At 59.4% G+C, this 21,872-nt stretch overlaps 1 protein-coding gene across 16 annotated transcripts in view; it reads right to left on the reverse strand.

Annotated features, from left to right (window-relative positions):
• Positions 1–264: 264 nt before the first annotated feature.
• PCBP3 (poly(rC) binding protein 3) overlaps positions 265–21,872 on the reverse strand; it is a 66,766-nt gene continuing 45,158 nt past the window's right edge. For 2 of the 16 annotated variants that reach the window (XM_058661189.1, XM_058661204.1), the window contains exons 6-14: positions 21,640–21,771; positions 21,024–21,152; positions 16,271–16,414; positions 13,858–13,899; positions 5,693–5,771; positions 5,039–5,098; positions 3,236–3,288; positions 1,023–1,192; positions 265–391 (exon numbers count right to left, since the gene is read on the reverse strand). In XM_058661189.1, coding sequence (XP_058517172.1) covers positions 355–391; positions 1,023–1,192; positions 3,236–3,288; positions 5,039–5,098; positions 5,693–5,771; positions 13,858–13,899; positions 16,271–16,414; positions 21,024–21,152; positions 21,640–21,771 — 846 coding nt within the window. In that variant the 3' untranslated portion in view covers positions 265–354. The remainder of the gene's footprint in view (positions 392–1,022; positions 1,193–3,235; positions 3,289–5,038; positions 5,099–5,692; positions 5,772–13,857; positions 13,900–16,270; positions 16,415–21,023; positions 21,153–21,639; positions 21,772–21,872) is intronic. The other 14 variants (XM_058661202.1, XM_058661200.1, XM_058661201.1 and 11 more) reach the window with 14 other exon arrangements.

Genomic DNA, 21,872 nt, shown 5'->3' on the forward strand with positions numbered 1-21,872 from the left:
TCACACCCCTGATTCTGGCATGAGTCATGTGGAAATGTGTGAGCTGATGTTGACTGGGACGGGCGTGACTGCCGGGATCTTTGCCCCGGGAGAGGCCAGAGCAAGACAACAACTCAGCGTGGGCCAGAGCGGGAGACCCCGAAGCATCTAGAACAAGAACACGCCAAGGATGCTGGAGCGTAATTGAATGTGTAATGTGCAGTCAGGGAGAGGGCTGGGGCGCAGCAGAGACCCAGTGGGGGTGTGGCTGCTCGGGTATACACTAGGGTGGGTCAACAACCCTCTCTGGGGAACCATGAGGAAGAGCAGGTGGTCTGGATGGTGTGAGTCCCAGGGGTGGAGACGCTGGGTGGGTTAGAGCGCGCCCATCCCGGTGACCTCAGACGTCAGCCTGGAAGACAGGGCACAAGGGCAGACACATCATGATGCTCCATTCACGGTCACCACTGGGGAGTGAAGGGCAGACGCAGTCAGACATCCTGGGGCGCCCCTGATACCCCCAGCCTTCCCATACTGGCTCCCCCATCTCTCAGGGAGCCCTGTCCCCGGATTCACTGCAGGTCTGCCAACAGCAGGCCTCTCCTCACTCCTGCCCCGAGGCAGGACAGCCACTGGCTCTGGATCAGGAGGGCGGGAAGGTGGGGAAGCACAAACTTGGGGCACAGGTGTCCTTGTCCTATAACCCCGCCCCCACCACACTAGGCTGTCAGGGCAAGCCCCAGGTTAGGGGTCACATGACCCATCAGGGAGGCACCCTGGCTGGGGGGCTCTGGCATGAGAGCATCCTTGGGTGGGTGGAGGGGGCTGTGTGGCCCCTAGACAGGGAGCTTGCTGGCCAGGGCAGAGTCAGGTGCCGCCAGTCTGCTCAGTGCAGCCCCTCACCAAGCACAGGGGACGCTGCTGGCAGTGGGCTGTGTGCTCTGAGGACGAGGTACAAGACCTCCCCTAGGGACAAGACCAGGCTGCCTGAGGGTCTGCCAGGCTGGGGTCCCAAGTCTGGTGCAGCCGCCAGCACCACCCACCTGGCGTTGATGAGATACTGAGCAAGGCTGATGTTGGCCGGGGTCCCCGTGATGGTGATCTGGCGCTCTGATGACCCTTCCGTGGCGTTGGCAATTTTGATCTGGGCTCCTGACATCTGTCGTATTTCATTGATTTTGGTCCCTTGGCGGCCAATGATGCAGCCTATTAGCTGGAGGAGAGACGGAGGCCATTCCTTAGAGAGCCAGCTTGGCCGTGCCCAACACGCGCTGGCCCAGGACGCTTCGGTCCCACCCATGCCACGAGCTCAGGGGTGTGGGGCACAGTGTCCTGTTCCACTACCCTGGGATGGGGCCCCGTGGCCTCTAGGCTGGGGCTGTGGGTGCCTTGCTGGCTGCATCCTTGGCGTGAGGTCCCCGTTTCCACTGCCTACTGCTGTGGTATCTGGAGCCAGAGCAGAGATAAACTGGAGGATGTGTGGCTGTCTGAGGGCAGAGCACACTGGCCTGTGGGCACCAGGTTGGGCAAGGTGGGCATCAGGAGTGAAGCTCAGGACTGGCTGGCATCCCATGTGGGCACTGATTCAAGTCCCAGCTGCTCCACTTCTGACCAGCTCCCTGAGAAAGTGGAGGATGGCGCAGGTCCGTGGACACCTGCACCTTTGCATAGGGAGAGCAGGCTGGAGCTTCTGGCTCCTGGCTTTAGGCTGGACCCGAGCTGGCTGGTCAGGCAGCTGGGGAGTGAGTCAGCAGACAAACAATCATTCTCTGTATTGTTTCAAAGAAATAAATCTTCAAACAGTAAGAGTGTATGAAGTAGATTGCGGGATAGAGGGGTGAGCAGGACCCCCTGCCTGATCCAGGGAAGCCTGAGGGCCTGGCAGCTGCACAGACTGCCCAACTGAGGGGACCACTGAGGAGAACCTGCAGGGACCAGCAGTGGCCCCTGGGAGCCTCATCTGCTAGGACAGTCCCTGGCGCACGGGCCCGGCCGGGGAGCTGCTGGAGTCTCTGTGCTGCCACCCCACCTAGCATGCGGGCATCTCCAAGGTCGGCGGCAGAGCAGCAGCTTCTGCTGCCAGGGCTGAGACTGGGCCAGGAGGGTAAACAGGAGGGAGAACCACTTCCCAGGGAGGCTCTTGGGGGTCACCGCTTCAGCCAGGACGCAGGAGGGTGCCCTGGACACCCTGGGGAGGGCTGCCAACTACACTCACTCCTAGGCCATCATCTTGCTTCTCAGGATAACAGGGGTCTCACCACACCCAGCAGGTCTGTAAGGGGTGCAGACCCCTCCTCACTGCACACCCAGCAGGTCTGTAAGGGGAGCAGACCCCTCCTCACTGCACACCCAGCAGGTCTGTAAGGGGGGCAGACCCCTCCTCACTGCACACCCAGCAGGTCTGTAAGGGGGGCAGACCCCTCCTCACTGCACACCCAGCAGGTCTGTAAGGGGGGCAGACCCCTCCTCACTGCACACCCAGCAGGTCTGTAAGGCCTCTCCTCACCACACCCTAGCCTGTCTTAACCAAAGGAGTGAGCACAGCCTCTCCCCTCCCTTCTCCACACTGCACCATGTGACCTCTGATGTCTTCTTCTGACTCCAGGCGACTCAGCCAAGCCAGGGCAGGTGCCTTAAGCATGGCTGGCAGCAGCTTGGTGCCCAGAACATGTGGGGTGAGCACAGGGAACAGAGGCCACGTGGCCTGGACGAGGCCCATGGCAGCCCTCAGAAATGGGGCTTCCCCGCTGGCCCACAGCTCCCCAGAAAGCCATGGAGCCCACACTGTCCAGCTCTTGCTTGGGCTGGGGACAATCCAGCAACGGAGACCATGCCCTAACTCCAGAGCAGAGCCCTGCACAGCCCAGGGAGCTCTGGGTATGTTGACGGGCACCTGCCACCACAGGTACAGCTGAGGCATGAACGACCTGGGCTGACACCTGTGATATCCAACCCATCTCAGGTCTGTGGGGCCAATCCCAGAGGTGCCCGTGGCTGTCTGCAGAGGACTCGGGGCTTGACTGGCATTGGGGTGGGGCCTTGGAGGTGGTGTCCAGCCCAGCTCCAGCACTCGACTCCCGATGAACCTCTGAAAACCCAACACCTTTTTCGGTCAGTATCCCAGGGGCACACAGAGAGGAAGGATCCACGGGGTCTTCATGGGGCTGGGCCTCTGGGGCCTTTCAGAGCCCGGCCTGGGGTCTCTGGGGGCGGCCAGGGTACATCGGGGTGCCTCAGGGTGTGAGGGCATACTTACATCATTGGGAATGGTGAGCTCATGAGTGCTGGCCGGGGGACTGGCGTCCAGACCTGGGCACACCAAGGAGACACAGTTAGGTGACAGGCATGCTGGACCTGGCCCCTCGTTCCCCTGGCTGGGCTCGGCGGTGCTGAGGAGGTCAGTACAGCCAAAAGACAAGACTCTGTGGGCTCCTGGGCCCCAGTTGCAGCTTGACCTCCCAAGTCCCCACTTGTCACAGAAGAAGGGAAGGGAGGCCAGGTAGGACAGTCCACTCAGTTCCAGCCACATCATGATTTCCACACCATCATAGTCCCCAACTGTCCTGCCACCCTCCAGGCCTGAGGACAGGGAGTCCAGCATGTCCCAGGCCCCGTGGGGCATCGGGGCACAGGCTGTGCTGCTCACATCACGCTAAATGCCATGTTCTGTGCTCGTAGTCAGCCCAGCAGAGGCCTCAGACCTGGGCAGAGGGGCTGGGCATGGCTGCCTGTGCCCAGCTCCGCCCCAACCCACACTGTGGGCAGTTCCTCCAGTCAGGAGCAGGGAGCCCTGCAGACCTCGGGAGTTGGAGGGGCCATGGTTCTCTGCTGAGGAACCATCGGGGCCTCACTTAGGACCCTGGTTAGATAGCTTTTGAGTTCAGTGACTACGGAGTGCACAGAGGCTGTCCAGCAGTGCGCCTCATCGCGGGGCAGGGCCAAGTCAGCCCCTGGGCTGGGGCTCCGTGCTCAGCACCCCCACTTCCTCCACAAGTGGCAGCTATCTCAGACCTTCAGAATGTTCCAGAACCTGAGCCCTGCTCCCACCCCACCTCCTCTCTTGGTCCCATCACTCTCCCCACCCCACCCCCAGCAGGTCTGATGCCTGCACACCTTCAAGGGGGCCCCGCTCTGTCCCCGGCTCCAAGCCGGCCTTTGCTTCTCCCTTCCTTCTGCTGTCTTCATCTTTTAATAGGACAACAGTCAGTGGCTTGTGACCAGGACCAGTGCATAATGGTGGCCTTTAAGGGCCTCCTGAGTGCTCTCCAGGCCCTGGCCACACAGCACCCGAGCAGATGAGGGCATTATGCCAGGGAACCGCGTTCACTCATTTCAGGACAACAAGCTCTGCGCTGCATGTGCACTTGTAGGAGGATGAAGAGAACCCTGCACCAGAGGTCCCAGCACTGCCTGCCAGGACGCCACCCATGCTCCGGGCATCTGCTGCCCACAGAGCAGTCGCCGTCCTCACCGCGCTCCACACTTCCCCTGCCATGGAGCGTGTGTGGGGGGATGTCACATTGACATGTTCTATGGCCTGGGTCAGGTGGAGAGGGCACAGTCTCACAGGGGACCCTTAGCCCACGCCCTCGGCCCCACAGTCCACAGCTCTGCAACATCTTAGCACAGTCACTCAACACTGACCAGCACAGGCGAACGCCTCTCCCAAGGGTGGGAGACACTTAAACACCACACACCCAGGCCACGTTCTTGCTCCACGCTCCCCTATGCTGCATTGCCAGCTGCACCCACGACAGTACCCCAGGGCCTCACCCTGCAGTTCACTTGGGGTGGCTGTGCTGTGCCCTGGTTCAGACATACTGCCTAGGAGCTGGTGGTGGCCCCACCCACCACTGTGGAGTTTGGCAGCTGCTGGAGACAGCTAGCTGCACACAGACCTAGTGCTGCGCCATGTGTCCCTGGGATGCAGGGACAAGTGAGGCCGTCCTTCTGCCCTGCACAGCCCCCTGCCTGCTCTCCCTCCATCAGGGTGAGACCACCCCTGTGCCTTGGACGGCCCCCTGCCTGCTCCCCCTCCGTCAGGGTACTTCTGCTTTACCTGGCGACTGGCCCATCAGATTTTGAGCTTCTTCGGAGGAGTGTAAAGGCAGCTTTTCTGCTGGAGAGCAAAGAAGAGACAGATTTAATGTTTGCCCTCAAGGAGATAAGCTAGGTCCCTTCAACTAGGGAAGCTCAAAATATGACTGGGTGTGGGTGGGTGCTCACCGGCTGGCCTGGGGTCTGGCTCTCACTCTGTGTGGGCCTGGGAGGCCCTCGGACTGCCTGCTCATGGCCCTGTGTTCCCAGGGCAAGTGAGTGCTGTCCTGGGGCAGGAGGAGCCTCCTGAGCGCTGCAGCCACGCCTGCCCAGCCGAGCACCAGCTCACAGGCTCACGGACAGGACTCCAGCAGGGCCAGTGGGTGCACTCCACACGGGACCAGGGGGCCTGTGAGGAGCACAGAGCCCTCAAAGCAAGTGTGTGTCCTTGGCAGGGTGGACATTTCTTCACCAGCAAGACCCGTCAAGGCCTGCGAGGGAAGAACCAGCCCACGCGGGAGATGGACCGACCTCCCCCGCCCCGGCTGGCCGTGGCTCTGTGCTGCCTGGCATGCCTGGCATGTGCTGCCCCTCTGCTACTCACTGTACTTAACAGACAGTTCACAAAGTCCCCAGGCGAGAAGAGGAGGTCAGCAAAGGGCAGCTGGGTACGTACCGGGGAAAGCGGGGTTGGTCTGTCCGAGGGGAGGAAAGGGGGTTTGCTGCATGGCCAACTGGTGGAGCTTGGTCAACTGCTGGGGGCAGGAGGGACACGAGAGCTAAGAAGGTTATTGTCATCGAGTACAAGTCACACCAAATTAAAATGGCAGTCACAGAACTTTGCACAGAGAGGGGGCCATGCGGACACATGGCAGACGCCACAGAGCTCAAGGACTTGGCCTGGGGGAACCAAGGGGGCTCAGGTTGCAGCCAGCAGTCCTTCTCCTCGGCTCCCTGGCAGCGCTGGCCAGAACCTACTGAGCCTTCTTCTCCCAGTGCATGTGGGGGAGGGTGGCCAGGGCTGGAGAGGAGGGCCTGAGAGCCACAGGGCAAGGCCAGCAGGGCTCCCAAGGACTCGGGCTGTGTACACAACCTCATGCTCACACCCATGGGACGGCCAGAGCAGGTGTTGGGCACCTTGGCCTGCTCCCCTAGCGCCCACAGGGCTCCCCTGTGGGTGAGGCCCCATGACTGCCCTGGGGTAGGGGACGCACGCAGGCTTGGGGGGCTGGGGCTCCTCCGGAAGCGGCTTGTGCCCAAGGCTTTGGGGGGATGGGGCTCCTCCGGAAGCGGCTTGTGCCCAAGGCTTTGGGGGGCTGGGGCTCCCCCGGAAGCGGCTTGTGCCCAAGGCTTCGGCGGTGCTGACAGCTGTTCGTTCCCTCTGTACCCCAGCACGGGCCCCGTTTCTCACAGGAACAACGAAACATGGAAGACAGAGGTTGGTGTGGCTGCAGGAGGGAACCGTCCACCTATGGGCCTCCCCGGGACGTGCGCCTGCACCGGGGCCCAGCCTGGGACCTCCTAGTCCCATGTCCAATACAGAACGTACGGTGAGTGGCTGATGGAGGCAGTCCTGCGTCTGCTGCCTTTCCTCCCCAGGAAAGTGGGGTGCTTACCTTGAAAAGCAGCCCCCCCACCTCCCAGGCTGTTCCCCCTTTCTGGCTATTTCAGGACCTGCTTGGGTGATGTGGAACACGGATGCTCAGATGAGGGGACAGTGACTAGGGTCAGGTTTGGCTCTGAGAGTTCCCACCTGGCATGTCATAGAGGGGCACACAGTGTCCTGCTTTGCACAGTTGGCGTCTGCGGCCACTTTAAGACATAACCCTAGCAAGTGCTGGGGTAGGTGAGCAGACACAGATAGGCACTGAAGCCCCTGTGTTACGGGGAGGGCAGCAGAGGACACAGTGAAGCAGCATCATGGGACGATGGCAGGCTGCCATGGCCACCTGCCACATGGCCAGGGCAGTGGCTGAATCACACCAAACCCAGCCCACAAACTGTGAACCCCACTGGGTGGACCCAGGAGCTCACAGCAAGCCACATGAGCCACATGGGGGACATGTCATGGGGCTGGGTTCCAGCATGCATGGGCACTGCAGATTCCTCGGACAGGGGAAGGAGCCCCCAGCCAAGGTCGGGGGCCCAGCAGGTGTGGCTCAGGGCAGCCAGACCTCGGAGGGGCTGCCTCCCAAGTCTGCTGACCCTGGCTGTTTCCATACTTTACTATTCATAACCAGAAACTCCAGCCAGGGTAGGTGGGCATGCTGTGGACATCTGTGGGCCCTACGTGTGTCCAGGGTCACCTGTGGTTGGACCAGAAGCTACCACATGCTCCTTCATTTACCAGCCATGCTACTGTGACAAAAGAGCCCCTCTTATGTGGCCCTGCACTGGTCAGGATGGCAAGCGAGCAGGGTGCAGGCAGCAGAGCCGTGCCAGTCCCGTATCTCCAGGCTTGGGAGTGGGAATTGTCTGGATGGGTCCTGTGGACGCAGCAACACCCGTGCTGCGCTGGCCTCAGGAAACACTGTGGAGTGCTGCCACGTGTCAGCTGTGGCCAGCAATCACTGTGGCCTGCCAGGGTTGCACCTGGCTACCTGGATGGCTGCTCTGTCCTCTCCCTTGTCTCCTGCTGGTTACACAGCTAAGGTCTGTGTATGACGAGTGGCTCCAGAACCCACTGGTGGCGTGTGTCACAGGTGAACCAAGCACCCATCAGGTCAGCCCCCCGGACCCTAAAGGCCTTGGCTGTGCAGCCACCTCATGGTTCTAACCTGTTGCATGTCAGCACTTCTCGTCCGTCTGCCTGGAGGTGTGTGAGTGCCCTTTCCTGCCACTGGTCACTGCCAAAGTTTACATCCAGTCTCCCCAGTCCTGTGTATGCTGCCCACCTGCAGCCTGACCTTGCGCCTGCTCATTCTGACCACACTGTGTGTGGACCTGCGTCCAGACTGGTGGGCCTCCAGACTGCCCGTTCTCATTGCCAGAAGGCTTCCCACTTCCTGGCCTCCCCAGTCCCTCGTGCATTTTCAATTGTCTTCGTGGGGTCATTTTCTTTTTTCCCAAAAGGTGTCCGTTAGAACGCTGTTGCCATGGGCTTGGTGGCCTGAGCCGCCTGAAAGACCCTCTTCCAATGGGTTTTCACGGATACAGTTCTTTCATTATCCCACGTTCTCCTGCTTCCATGGTTGCTGGCTCAAGTCGGTCAGGGTTCTTCCTTGTTTCACAGCATCCTCATTCTAATTTTAAGATCCAACTTTGGTTCTTGGCGCTTGCTGTTTTACTTTGAAGTATCTAGGATGTGTTTTCTTCCACATCCATCCTGCTTGGGACTCATGGGATTCATGCTGTGAGAACTGATTTCTCTTACTCAGTCTGGAAAATGCCCAGGGCATGTCTCCGAAAAGATCACTCTCCATCGAGCCCCCTGGCTCTGGTTCTGGTCGGATCCTTGCCCCTTCCCACTGAGTCCTCCAGCCTGGTGGCTCTCGGACACTCCCCAGGGACTCACGTGTGCTCTGAGGGGAGCAGCTGCAGGGATGGTGTGCTGAGGCCCACGAGGCCGCGCCTGGACCAGCTCAGCAGATCACAGTGTTGCTTGTCTAACCCAAGAAGAGACGCGGGGCAGGGAATGGGCTGGTGGGAACCAAGGCACAGGGATGGCTGCCCGCTTTCAAGATTGCAGTAGCACTGCTCTGGCAGCAGGTGCAGCCCTGGTCACTGACTCCAGAAACACAGACGTGAGGCCCCGCCTGGTAGCCAAGGGGTTCCCCACTCTCCTCCCACAGATTTGAATAATAGATGGAAAGCCCAAACCAGGGCCCACTCGTGAGCTCAGCAGCTGTGCTCGCTGGGCCCCAACGAGGGCCGAAACCCTAAACTGCAGGGTCTGGCCCAAGACTTTTTCTTGACACGACACACATCTCTGCACTTTTTCCAGAGCAGCCCACCAGGCATAGACTTCTCAGCCAAGCCTGGGAGGTCGAGCTCCCAGCAGCTGAGCTGTCCTCTCTGCGTGCCATCTCCTGAGTCTGCACTTCCTGTGTGCGATGGGTAAGCGCAGAGCCCGGAGAACAACATGAGAGGTGAGATCTCTATCGACCCTGTCCCACGGCCACAAATCCCCTTGGAGAGCAGGACGCCGAGTGAGGGCGTTGTGGATGTCCAGATGGCCACGCTGAGAAGGCTCAGGAGCGACACTCCCCCTGCAGACAGCCTCTGACCTGGAGTGGATCCTCTACTAACTCCTAACTCCGCGGTGCTTCGCACTCGGTGGACACTCTCCTTGCATCTGGGCTTTTCCAGGGAGGGCAGCACGAAGCCTAGGCTTCTTCTGACCCTGGCAGTGGCCGCAAGATCCCACCCCAAGGTCCTCATACTGTGGCCGCCAGCACACTCCACCAACGTCCAGCAGTCACTTCACCAACGTCCAGCAGGCGCTCCACCGACGTCCAGCAGGCACTTCACCAACGTCCAGCAGGCGCTCTGCCAAGGTCCAGCAGGCACTCCACCGACGTCCAGCAGGCACTCTGCCAAGGTCCAGCAGGCACTCTGCCAAGGTCCAGCAGGCGCTCTGCCAAGGTCCAGCAGGCACTCTGCCAAGGTCCAGCAGGCACTCCGCTGATGTCCAGCAGGCACTCCACTGACGTCCAGCAGGCACTCCGCTGACGTCCAGCAGGCACTCCACCGACGTCCAGCAGGCACTCTGCCAAGGTTCAGCAGGCACTCCGCTGACGTCCAGCAGGCACTCCACCAACGTCCAGCAGGCACTCCACCAACGTCCAGCAGGCACTCCACCAACATGCAGCAGGCACTCCACCGACGTCCAGCAGGCGCTCCACCAACGTCCAGAAGGCGCTTTACCAATGTCCTGCAGGGGATGCTAATGGGTGTTTTCAACATGGCACGTGTCTGCTGGGGTACAATTGCACCCTGAGTGGAGAGCCTGTGAGCTGTGACTTCTTCCAGAAGAAAACTGGGTGACACCCTGCATGCTATGGAGAACAGAGCCATCTGTCTTCCCTAAGCTGGCCCAGGCTCATGTGCCGGGATGTGGGCTGTTCTCCCTGGTCTCTGAAGCTGCCCTGGGTCTGACATGCCATGAAGACATCCTAGAGAACACGCTGGGTCAGATTGCGATGGACAAAGGCCCCAATGCCAAAGTCCGGCCTGCCATCAGCAGGACCTCATCACCCCTCCACAGCTGATGTGTGGGGAACCACGAGGACCTGCTGAGTGCACCAGGACTCAGTGAGCAGAGCCAGCAGGCAGTCTTCACGTGGTACACATTAGGCATGCTTCTTCCCAGGCGGAGAAACACTCAGCTCTGAGTGAGGAGTGTTCAAGACACATACTTTCACATCATCTGAATGGGGTTTGTGCAGTTTTTGCCCCTATGAGTCAGAGATGACATGCTACTGTGACAGACAGCAGATGCTTTCCAGAGACAGCTAAGGCACGAGGGCATGACAGCTACCGTGTCTGAGTGTGCCCTGCTGCCCACCTGCGTCACTGTGAGTGGCCCAGGTACACAGCCTAGGGTGCAGTCTGGAGTCTGAGTGTGCCCTAGCTGCCTGGGTCACTGTGAGTGGCCCAGGTACACAGCCTAGGGTGCAGTCTGGAGTCTGAGTGTGCCCTAGCTGCCTGGGTCACTGTGAGTGGCCCAGGTACACAGCCTAGGGTGCAGTCTGGAGTCTGAGTGTGCCCTAGCTGCCTGGGTCACTGTGAGTGGCCCAGCTACACAGCCTAGCGTGGAGCCTGGGGTCTGAGTGTGCCTTGCTGCCCACCTACATCACCATGACAGGCCAGGTGCACAACCACAGCCCGCAGCCTGAAGTCTGAGATCAATGCAGCAGTTAGTCCAGTGTCTGGGAGGCCAGGCATCTGCTTCGCAAGATGGCAGAGACCTGGATTGCTGTGTCCTCACATGGGAGCAATCCAAGGGGCAGCTGTTCTAGAGTGTCTTCCTGGAGGGCATCTATCCCAGCTTTAAGGCCACATTACCTGACTCTCCAGCTAGTCAGAAGGCCAGCTCTCAGCATGTCCACCCAAGGCTGCATGCAGGGAGGCAGCCAGAGCAATGCATACTAGTCCAAACCAACAGAAACACAGAGTCTGCGAAGCTCCTGGTGCGAGAACCCTGACAGCCACACGGGAGCTCCCTGTGTGTGAGAACCCTGACAGCCACACGGGAGCTCCCTGTGTGTGAGAACCCTGACAGCCACACGGGAGCTCCCTGTGTGTGAGAACCCTGGGTCAGCCACACGGGAGCTCCCTGTGTGTGAGAACCCTGGGACAGCCACACGGGAGCTCCCTATGTGTGTGAACCCTGGGTCAGCCACATGGGAGCTCCCTGTGTGAGAACCCTGGGACAGCCACACGGGAGCTCCCTGTGTGTGAGAACCCTGACAGCCACACGGGAGCTCCCTGTGTGTGAGAACCCTGGGTCAGCCACACGGGAGCTCCCTGTGTGTGTGAACCCTGGGACAGCCACACGGGAGCTCCCTATGTGTGTGAACCCTGGGACAGCCACACGGGAGCTCTCTGTGTGTGAACCCTGGGACAGCCACACGGGAGCTCTCTGTGTGTGAGAACCCTGGGTCAGCCACACGGGAGCTCCCTGTGTGTGAGAACCCTGGGTCAGCCACACGGGAGCTCCCTGTGTGTGAGAACCCTGGGTCAGCCACACGGGAGCTCCCTGTGTGAGAACCCTGGGACAGCCACACGGGAGCAGCAAGCTTTTCATCAGTAAAACTGCCAAAATCCCTCTCTCACAGGCACACCAGTACCCACCCTCTCCCATGAATTCAACCAAAGTTTCCTCCAAGCTGCTAATGTCCATTGCTGATCATGCGACGCCCACAGGGAGCTTGCCACCTGGCACCTGCCGTCAGAGCCACAAACTGGCCAGGCGGCCAACATTACCATGGTAATCTAGTGCCCTCAGGGATGCCCGCCTCCACATTTCCTTGTTGAGTTGGACATTAAATCCTGCTTCTGCCCTGTGCCCACCTTGTGCACGGCCGCTCTGGACTCAGCACTGGACGCAGCCAGGACACCCCAGAGGCCGGGCCTGGCCCCATGTGGCTTCCATGTTGAATTTCTTTCAGCCCCTTCTATCAGACAGTGCCAGCTGACCATGCCAGTGCCCTGCCTAGCCCTGGCGCACAGCCCCTGCTTTTCCAACCAACTGCGTGTCTGCAGCTCGCAGCCCGTGTGAGGCATGGCTGACTCAAGTTCTGATCCTGCAATGAGAGGACTCCGTCCCTGGCTGGCTGGGCGGCAGGGCAGCGCCTTGTCAGTGCTGGAGGATTTTCCTCCAAAGGAAAGGCCATCGAGATTTATTTTCTACTCAGCAGAAACTTCCTACAATGACAGGAAGTGGAACCTTTGGCTCATAGTTCAAGGTCTTGCTTTATCAACTCCTGAGAGCCCTCGTGGCCCTGCCTTCTGGTCTCACTGGGGTGAGCATCCCTGCTTGGGCCACAGTGCGCCTCCCCTGCCCAGCTGCAAAGGCCTCCAGGGCTTTAGAGGAAGCCACGATTGGCTGGAGAAGCCTTCTCAAAACTCACTTCCTGCTGCTAGCAGCATGCAGCGGCCTCCCCCACCCCACCCGCACCCACCAGCACATCCTCCCTGGCCACTCTCTCAGGTCATCTGCTCTCTGGGTCCCCAAGACCTTGAGCCCTCCTACCCCAGCCTCCTCCCCACCCACTTGCATGCAGGGTCCTATAGCAGGAAGTACAGGGCCTGAGGTCTTTCACTGGCAGCACAAGGGTTGCCCCCAATGGCCGTGTCACCATGAGGTGCCCAGGCCAGCCTGTGGGGAGCCTGAGGATGCCAGCACCCACCCGTGGCAACGACTGCACCCGGATATGACCCGTGCCGATCATCCCCATGGATTCCGCCAGAGTGACGGGAGACAGCTCTGCATCTGATGCTGCCCAGCAGCAAAGGCAAGTCCAACCCAGTGGTGACACAAGGAGTGGCACACTGCAGCTGTGACACCCCCCGTGGTGTCTCACGGAACAGTGCACTGCGGCCGTGACACCCTCAGCCCGCCTCTCCTTCGTGTTCATGGAGAGTCTCCATGTCCAGGCAGTTCTGGGAGGCCGTACCAGGCAACGGGCCTCGGTGGTCAAACGGCCCCAACCACAGAAAGGGAGAACCACCCTGCCAGAACTTCTAAGCCCCAGCCGCTCTAGGAGCCGGGTGCTGGTGGGGAGACCGCCCCACTCCCGGCTGGCACAGCACAGTCAAGTGCCCTGTGCAGACCGCCTGCTGGCTGAGCTCCTGCAGGTGTGCAGGCAAGGTGGGCATTCTTTAGTCTGCTGAGCACACAAGGCCTGCAGCCCCCATAGCACCTCGCTCAGCCCACAATGTAAAGGTGGGCTCTGTGGGCTGTGGCGGCTGGGCTGCAGTTTCTTCACAGACTGACCCTTTATCTCCACATGGTGCTGGCGGTGGGGTGGGGCTGGGGTACTGTGAAGACCCTGACAGCTGCCTGGCCCAAGGAACTGAGCTGCCCTCTCACAGGGTCCCTACACAGACAGGTGGCAAGGATACACTCTGCAGGTGCCCCATGTGAGGAGGGACACCTGGGGCTGCAGTAGACAATGGAAACAATTTGATATCAGGCCAAGTCCTCAACACAAGCAGAATTAGTGCTAAGAGGTTAAAAGGTTATTGAAGGCTATATAGGTACAACACAGGTCAGGACACTGAGAATACAGATTAATATTATTGTGTAATATTAATATTAGTAGCAATCAACAGCAGCATGCAGGTACGTAAATGATAATAAGAGAAGGGTTACAGGGAGACAAAATGAAAACTCACATCCGGGTGGGGTATGGCGTATTGTCCCTGGATCGTGTAGGCCTAGAGAGAGAGAGACAGGATCAGCTCCCACTGAGGCAGGCTTCAGGTATGTGGGGGACCCCTGCCTTGCAAACAGAGGGGCGTCAGGCACGTGGAGGATTCTCCTTCACACACAGCAGGGCTTCAGCCACATGGAGGACCCCCGGCAAACAGTGGGGCCTCGGTCACATTGGGGAATCTTCCGCCTCACAAACATTTGGGCTGTAGCCATATGGGGCACCCCCCTTTCCCGGAGGGGCCTCAGCCACATGGGGGATCCCCTCTCGCTAACAGCTGCATCTTGGTCATGGGCCTCCCTTGCAAATAGCTGGGCCTGCGCCACACAGGGGACCCCCCCTTGCAAGACATGGCTGGGGGGGGGGAGCCCTCTCCCTCAGCCTTCCCAGGAGCTTGGACAGAGCCGTCCTCTCAGACAGAAAAGGGACCACAGTGTCTTGGCGGCCACGCCCCGGCCCCTGCACCAGTCAGAAGGGCCTGGATGAACCAAGGCAGCCCAGGCTCCTCTCTCCTGCCCCGAGTTTCTTCTACAGAGAACCCCAAGAATGGCCTGGTTTACCCCCAAGGGGCAGTGTAGTAATCAACATCCTGAAAATCCAGTCCATTGTCAGAACAAATACTTTGGGAAATATTTATCCCAAGAAATCTAAAATAAATAAATAAATAAATAAATAAATAAATAAATAAATAAATAAATAAATAAATAAAGGAGAAGTTGAGAAAGTGACCAGGCTCAATATGGTAAAAGCTGGACCAAGGGTGTGCATCAGTTAGGGGGCCAATTAGCTTATCATGTACAGGATCAAAGCTTGGCGGGCCGTGGGGTGGGGCACAGCACACCTCAGCTGGGTGAGGGCAGGGTCCCAGGGGATGTCGCTTAGCCTCATCATTTCCTTTGCCTTCCGCAGTGGTGACTGTCCTCCTTCTGGCCCCTCTGACCTTGCAGATGGCAGCGCCTCACCTGCCCATGGGTCCCCCACAAGGAGCTTCCAGGGGACCCAGAAACTCACGGCCAAACCACAAATGCACCACAGTCAAGGGAGAGCAGAGACACCAAGTTGCATCTGAGTAGGGGTCCGGGAACGGGCTGTCGCTCCCAATCTTGGGCCACCAAGGGGCCTGCAATGAACACTTGGGAGGAGACCATGTCACTCCTCCAAGCGCCAGACCCTCCCTCAGGTTTGGAATCTGCAAGGACTGTCACTGGTGGAGAAGGTGAAGGAATCTTAGCAGACACCGCAGCGTGTCCTTGAGATGGGGTCAGTGTCTGGATCCCCCGTGGGGGCTGCTCCCCACGAGCTGGGGCCGTGACTCCAAACATGGTGTCACAAATTCCATGTGTGTTTATACAGTGCCTCTTCTCTCCATGAGGAAGGCCCATGTTTTAACAGGTGGGCCCAGCATGATTGGAGTGTGACAGGGAGGTCGGGTCCACACAGGCTAGTGACCCAGCGAGTCGTAGCCCTGGGGAAAGCCAAGGAGATGGATCAACGAGCAAGCCTCTTGCAGGGGGACAGTCCAGCCTGTCCCTGAGGTCAGCCTGGTTCTTGGGCAGTCCAGTGTTCCCAAGGCTGTGGGCTGGTAAGCCCCTGACCTGTGAAATGGAAGGTGGGACTGAGGCAAGTGTGTGCTGCTGCGTGTAGTGGTCCCGGCTCAGGAGACGGGGATGGGGCCGCCGGCAGGATCTGCCAAGACCCCCTTCCTCTGCAGAGACCACGAGCAGATCTGGACTTGCCTCCTGTCTCTCTCCTCCAGTGACAGCGCGAGACCCCAGGAGGGCTGCCTCTGTCTCCACTCTCCCCTGAGCAAACACACTGCCGCTCCTGGACCCAGAGCTCTTCCAGGCCAAGCCCGGCTTCCAAAGGCTGTGGGGCCTGGGGTGGGGCGGGGCACCCCCCTTGCTCTCCAGAGGCCCTACTGGGCCAGCACAGGCCGCTGCGTAAGCTCCACTGCCCTCCCGGCCCTTCCAGATCCTCTTCTGGCAGCAACTGGAACCCAAAGGCCAGGTTTGTGACTCCTGGTGGCTGGGTCTGTGAGCCCAGGAGGCCAGGTGTGTGACTCCTGGTGGCTGGGTCTGTGAGCCCGGGAGGCCAGGTGTGACCCCTGTGACTCTGCCCTTGTAAGGACACCTGCCTGGGGCCCTGGCTCTCCGGGGCTGGCTCTTCTCCATGGGCCTGAGCTTTTAACACTCCCAGAACCCCCTGAAGCATCTGTTCCCTGGGTGCCGGGGTGGGGCCTGGGCCGTGCTGCGTCTTCCCTGTGTGTGAGGGAGCCTCCCCCTTTCCTCCAGCCTGGCGTGGCCAGAAGAGCTCTGCGTCCTGTGCGTGGGCGGACACGTGCACGTGAGAAGGCGAGAAAACCTGAGTGCACTAACGGGCAGCGGCGGGTGCTGCAGTAAAAGGCTGAGGTTGGCAGTGGAGGCCGCGAGCGGGTCGGCTCTTACCTGACCACCTGCAAAAATGACAGGGGTGGAGGCGGGCTTTGGGCGGTAGGGGATGGTGGCACCTTTCGGTGGGGACTAGGAGAAGGGACAGGAGAGGGAGAGAGAGGTTAGAGCAACTGCATGTCCAGGCCCCTTCCCCTACCTGTCCCCCTCCCCTGGCCACAGCAGCCAGGTGCTCCAGGGGTGGGAGGAGTGAGCCAGCCGGCACAGCTCACCTGCAGGGACACAGAGCCACATCTCCCCCTGGACTCTGTCTGCCCTTCCAGCAACCCCCGACCTGAGAATGCCCTGTAACCACTGTGGCCCTGTCTGTCCCCCACTTAGCCCCTCCCTAGGCCCTCTGGTACCAAGGCCTTTGCACAGGAATCCCCCCGGGACAAGCTGAGCCTGCCCTCAGGTGTACAGTGTCCATGCCCACTGCGCCCATGCGCTTTGCTGGGCCAGAGGTGAGAGCAGACAGTCAGAGATGCCCGACCACAGTTACAAGAGGGTGCTCCCCAGCGCGTGGGCTGCATGCTCCACAGCCGTGCTGACGTCTCTCAGAGCTCCTCTTGCCACTCTCTGCCTGAAACACAGAGTTCCGGTAGCAGGATCAGCAACATCCTCCAGAACATTCCAGCCAAGCTCCCTTCTCCTTGGTGAGGTGACTAGCACCCCTGACCTCCTACGTGGCGTCCCCTTGCGGAGCGCAGTCCCAGCACACAGGTGGGCGGTGAGCCTGGGAGAGCTGCCCTGCTGGCAGACCCTGGAAGAACTTCAGCTGCCCCACCCAGTGCATACAGGAGTGGGCAGCACTGAGCACAGTGGCAGGCATAAGGACTAGACCAGGGCTGCTACACAGCGTCCTGGGTGGGGGATTGCAAGGTGGTTTGAACAGGCCAGGTGTGCTGACAGCGCCCTGGGGAGAGGCAGGGCCTTGGGGGGGGGTCTGATTTGACCCGGGCTGGGACCACAGCCTGCAGGCATCTCTGAAGAGGCTGGGGCTTGCTGCGGTCTCACAGCCCATGCAGGGCTTGCTGTGCAGACCCATCCAGTGCTGCCTGTCCCTCCCTGAGCTCCTTACCTACACTGGGGCTGTCAGGGGGTGCAGCCAGTGACAGCCAGCACCCTTGACAGTGGGCAAATGGTATGTGGCTGTGTCCCCTACCCTCTGTCCTGAAGGTGGGGCCCAACAGCAATGGAATGTAAATCCCATCCTTAGGAAGCCCTCAGCCATTTCCCCCACCACCTGGGTGGTCGCGCCTGCCCACCTGTGACTCTCATCTATCATCTGAGAGGGGGTGGTATTGCACTGTCGTGTAACCACGCCTCTCACAAGCCCCTATAAAGGCCCAGGATGAGGAGGGGCTCACGCTCTTGATGGAGTGCCTGGTCGTGTGCTTCCCTTGCTCTGGCTGCCCCAGGACAATGCTTAGGTAGGTCGATGGAGACAGCTGCTGAGGTCTGTGTAGTAGGTATGGACGACACGAAGGTGTGAAGAGAACAGCTCCCCTGTTTGGCAGGGCCCGGGGGAGCTTCCCGCTGCACGGCAGGGCCAGGCGGATGTCTCCACAACCACCTGAATGCAGTTCCACCCCCCTTTGCAAGGACACCCCGCCACCCCGCTAATTCTGTAATCTATTGAGGCATTGTTGTTTGCCCCTGCGAGACCGTTTCTACAACCAATGTGAGCTTGGGAGGTAATGCTGCCAACAACGTCGTGGTGAACGGGCCTTTAACAATGTATGCTGTCCCGGGTGCTCTGATGGCCCTTGGGCTGGAAGAGCTCAAGAACGTCTGTACTAACATCGTAATACATGCTTTCAAACTAACTTAGGGTTATTGAGTCCGTAGTTGGGAATCTATGTTTAGGGTTTTCTGTCCTTAATCTTTAGGTTTCTCCTTCTGTGATACATTTCCCCTCTAACTGATAAGTCGTAGAATGAGAATTGTAATAGGAGTGTATTACTGATTAATATGTGTTGTCTACTGAGGAATTCCTGGCTGCAACATCGAATGGATAACGCCCCGCCTTAAGGTGAAACAATTTGCAGAATTATCTTTGGAAGCACCCACTTGTCCATTGTAGAGTTGAAATCAAAATGGAGTAAACATGGTTCATTGCTAACTGCAATTCTTTTTGCCTTTGTAACTCCTGCTTTACTTGCCAGGCTAACAAACTGTGAGCTTGCAGGCCTAATGGCCAACACGACCTTAGTGCCAATGGCCCCAATCCCCATAAATCAAGGCTCCAGCCTTATTAACCCATACAGAATTCAAGATCGGGGTCTGGTTGTCACAGGTGGCGCCAAGGTTGGAGCCCAGACCTGAGGAGAGCAGGCAGGGGCTGGCAAGCTGAGACAAGCAGGGAATACATGATCCTTCCTCACTCACCTGTTGTAAATGGTGCCCCCCTTGAAGCTGTGTCAAACCGCCCCTAAAGAAAACTTTGTAGTTGTGCTGCTCGAGACCCGCACCAGGCGGTCCAGTGGGTGCAGCACCATGACGCACAATGTCTGCCTGAACTGTGACTGCTTCTGTATAAGTAAAGGGGACAGCTTCCTTGCATGGTCCTTTATGATCCTGAAATTGTAGTGGTCCAATTCTTTTCTACGCCTAATCCACGCACCCTTCGCGAGTCCCAAACTCGGCTGGAGTTGGCCTCTGGCAGATAGCAATGTTCCTTCTGGTTTGTGTGCTGTCAGGAGTTCCAGGTGAGGTGAGGCCTGGCAGTGATGGAATGTGGGTGGAAAAGCCGAGGAAAGGTGAGGGTCTAAGCTTTGGAAGTGTGTCCAGGTAATTCGTTGCATGTCTCTTAGGATAACTAACAATGCTGGGGAAGCTGGGACATAGGTCTTCAGCTTAACGCATAGACTTAAGGGTAATGACCATTTGTTCCTCTTGGGGTTATGTTTGGTTGGATTATGATTGGCTGGATTGCTGTATGGACTTGTGATTTGCTATTTCTAGTATGCTCTGTTATCACCAAGCCCGGGGAATAAAGGCTCCTTAATAAACCTTAGACATGTCTGTGTCATCTTGCTTGCACCCCCTAACAGGGCATCCCCCCACCAGTCCTTCTGGCCCCAAGTGACTGGCTTCCAAGCCTGTTCTTCCCCAACATGCCCTGGAAGAGGAGCGAGCGAGGCTACAGGCCCGGGCTGCCCTGGAGTGGTGGCTTCTGGCAGCTCTGGTGGCCATCCTCCCAGGCCCCAGCATACCTTCCTCACTTCCAGGGCACAGAGCATGCCCATGCCCATCCCTGCTGTGGGCTGGGGTCAGCAAAGAGGATTTGCAGAGCTGCTATGGGATTTAGCTGAGTTTCTTTCATGGAGCTAGTTGTGGTGTGACTTCTGCTCCCCTTTGGCCTGTATGGGCTGTGACAGCATCACAGCCCAGCACACAGCTGGCCCGCTTGTTCACCGTGCGCAGACCCACTGGCTCACTTCAATGTCAAGTTCCACGAGCAGGCAGTGAGTACCAGGCCGTGGCCTATGAGGCCAGCGTGCGGCCAAGGCCACACCAGGCAGGCCTTGCCATTAGCGACTGTCCCGCACATCACAGGTATGGTCTGTGTCCTCGCTTTCTGCGTGTGTGGGCCTGGACCAGGAGTCCCCCAGCCAGGTGGGACCCATGCAGCCCAGATGGCAGGCCCATCCCCTCCAGCCGTGGGCCAGCAACTGGGCACTGGCACCACGTGCTCAGTTCGACCAGAATATGGGGAAAGTTTCAGAAGGAGGATATTTGAGAAAACATTTTTGACTCTGCAGTGCTATTTTACTTCAGGAAAACAAACTTGCATTTTCCTGGAGAGGCAGCTGCAGCCATGAGGGAGGGGCCAGGAGGGGGCCCTGGCAGAGCTGGGGGTGAGCGGCCTGGCACCCTGGCTGGCCGTGAGGGTCCCTGGCAGAGCTGGGGGTGAGCGGCCTGGCACCCTGGCTGGCCGTGAGGGTCCCTGGCAGAGCTGGGGGTGAGCGGCCTGGCACCCTGGCTGGCCGTGAGGGTCCCTGGCAGAGCTGGGGGTGAGTGGCCTGGCACCCTGGCTGGCCGTGAGGATTCCTGGCAGAGCTGGGGGTGAGTGGCCTGGCACCCTGGCCATGAGGATTCCAGGCAGAGCTGGGGGTGAGCAGCCTGGCACTCTGGCCATGAGGGAGGAGGCCCTGGCAGAACTGGGGTGAATGGCCTGGCACCTGGCTGGGACAAGGCCTCCAAGGTACCCACAGAGGCCAGCAGCCAAACACGTCAGTGGGGATGGATTCAAACTCACATGTCATGGCTTTGTCTTCCTCCCACATTTGAGGGAGGTTTTCTTGCTCATCAGTGCCCACCTGGCATCTCTGAGTCCCCTCATTTCCATTCTCCACTTGGGGATGTGGCTGTCACCTGGGAGCCTCCAGTCTCGGCCCTCCTGCCCCAGGAAAGCCTTGGCTGGGAGGCAGATCTGGGCTCTGGAATTCCTTCCTGAATCTCTCTCTCCTTGGAACTCATAACTTCCTGTCCAAGTCCCCGAGTGTAGGGGTGGCTCACTCCTCCCTTCCCGCTCCCCTACCCCGGCCGAGTGACAGGGCGTCCACTGAGGAAGCAGTGTGCCCTGTCCCGTCCCGTCCCAGCCCCTGCCCTGTGGCACCTGAGGCACCCCAGCCCTGGGCGATGAGGCTGGGGAGCCACGGGCAGAGCACGCCGGCCCGTGGGATGCAGACGGTACCTCCAGCATGACCACACAGATCTGCTTGACACACTGGATGATGGCATCCGGGGTCCCCGAGATGGTCACCGCCCGCTCCGTGGAGTTGGGCAGCATGTCCCCAGCCACCTGGACCTGGGCACCTGTGGACTGCAGAGACTGCACATCGGGTGGGGCCAGGAGCACAGGCCGCAGCGGGCAGCACTATGCAGGACTTTCAGTAGACATGTGGCTAGCAGGCCCAGCCAGCACGGGGGCCGCGCCTGCTCTCCCACCACCCTCAAAGTTACCCCTTCACCCCCGTTCGGTCCCCTCCCCTCCTGGAGCCCCTCCCATCTCTCCACAAGCACAGATATTCCTTCAGCAGATGGAGTCAGCCTGGCCCTGTGAGTGACACCGGTTGGAGCATTCTCACGGACATGGGTCCATTCCAGCACAGACCTAACCTCCTGCATGAACGAGGCCCACCTACAGTCTGTCACTGTGGGTCTGCACGTCCTATGGACTTGCTGTCCCTGTTACAGCTCTGAGCTGCCATGGCCTGCAGGACTGGTGTGGAGCCCGTGGCATGCACAGTGGTCTGCTTTGCTGCTCGGGCTGGCACCCTCTCCCTCCCAGGCAGGAAATATCCTGTTACCTCCCTGATCTCCTTGATCTTGGAGCCACCTTTGCCAATGAGCGAGCCGCACTGGCTGGCCGGGACCACCAGCCTCAGGGTGACCGGTGGCTTGCTGGTGGCAGGGCTGTTGCTCATGGAGCTGATGATGTCCTGAGGAGGAACACGGAAGATTCCTGTCACAAAGGGCAGTGGGGCCACAGGGCTCCTCTTCAGCCGCAGGCCGGAAGCCCTTTGCCAATGCAGGAGAAGCG

The sequence above is a fragment of the Ochotona princeps genome, chromosome 3 (genome assembly GCF_030435755.1).
Source record: "Ochotona princeps isolate mOchPri1 chromosome 3, mOchPri1.hap1, whole genome shotgun sequence".
In the NCBI taxonomy this organism is placed as follows: domain Eukaryota; kingdom Metazoa; phylum Chordata; class Mammalia; order Lagomorpha; family Ochotonidae; genus Ochotona; species Ochotona princeps.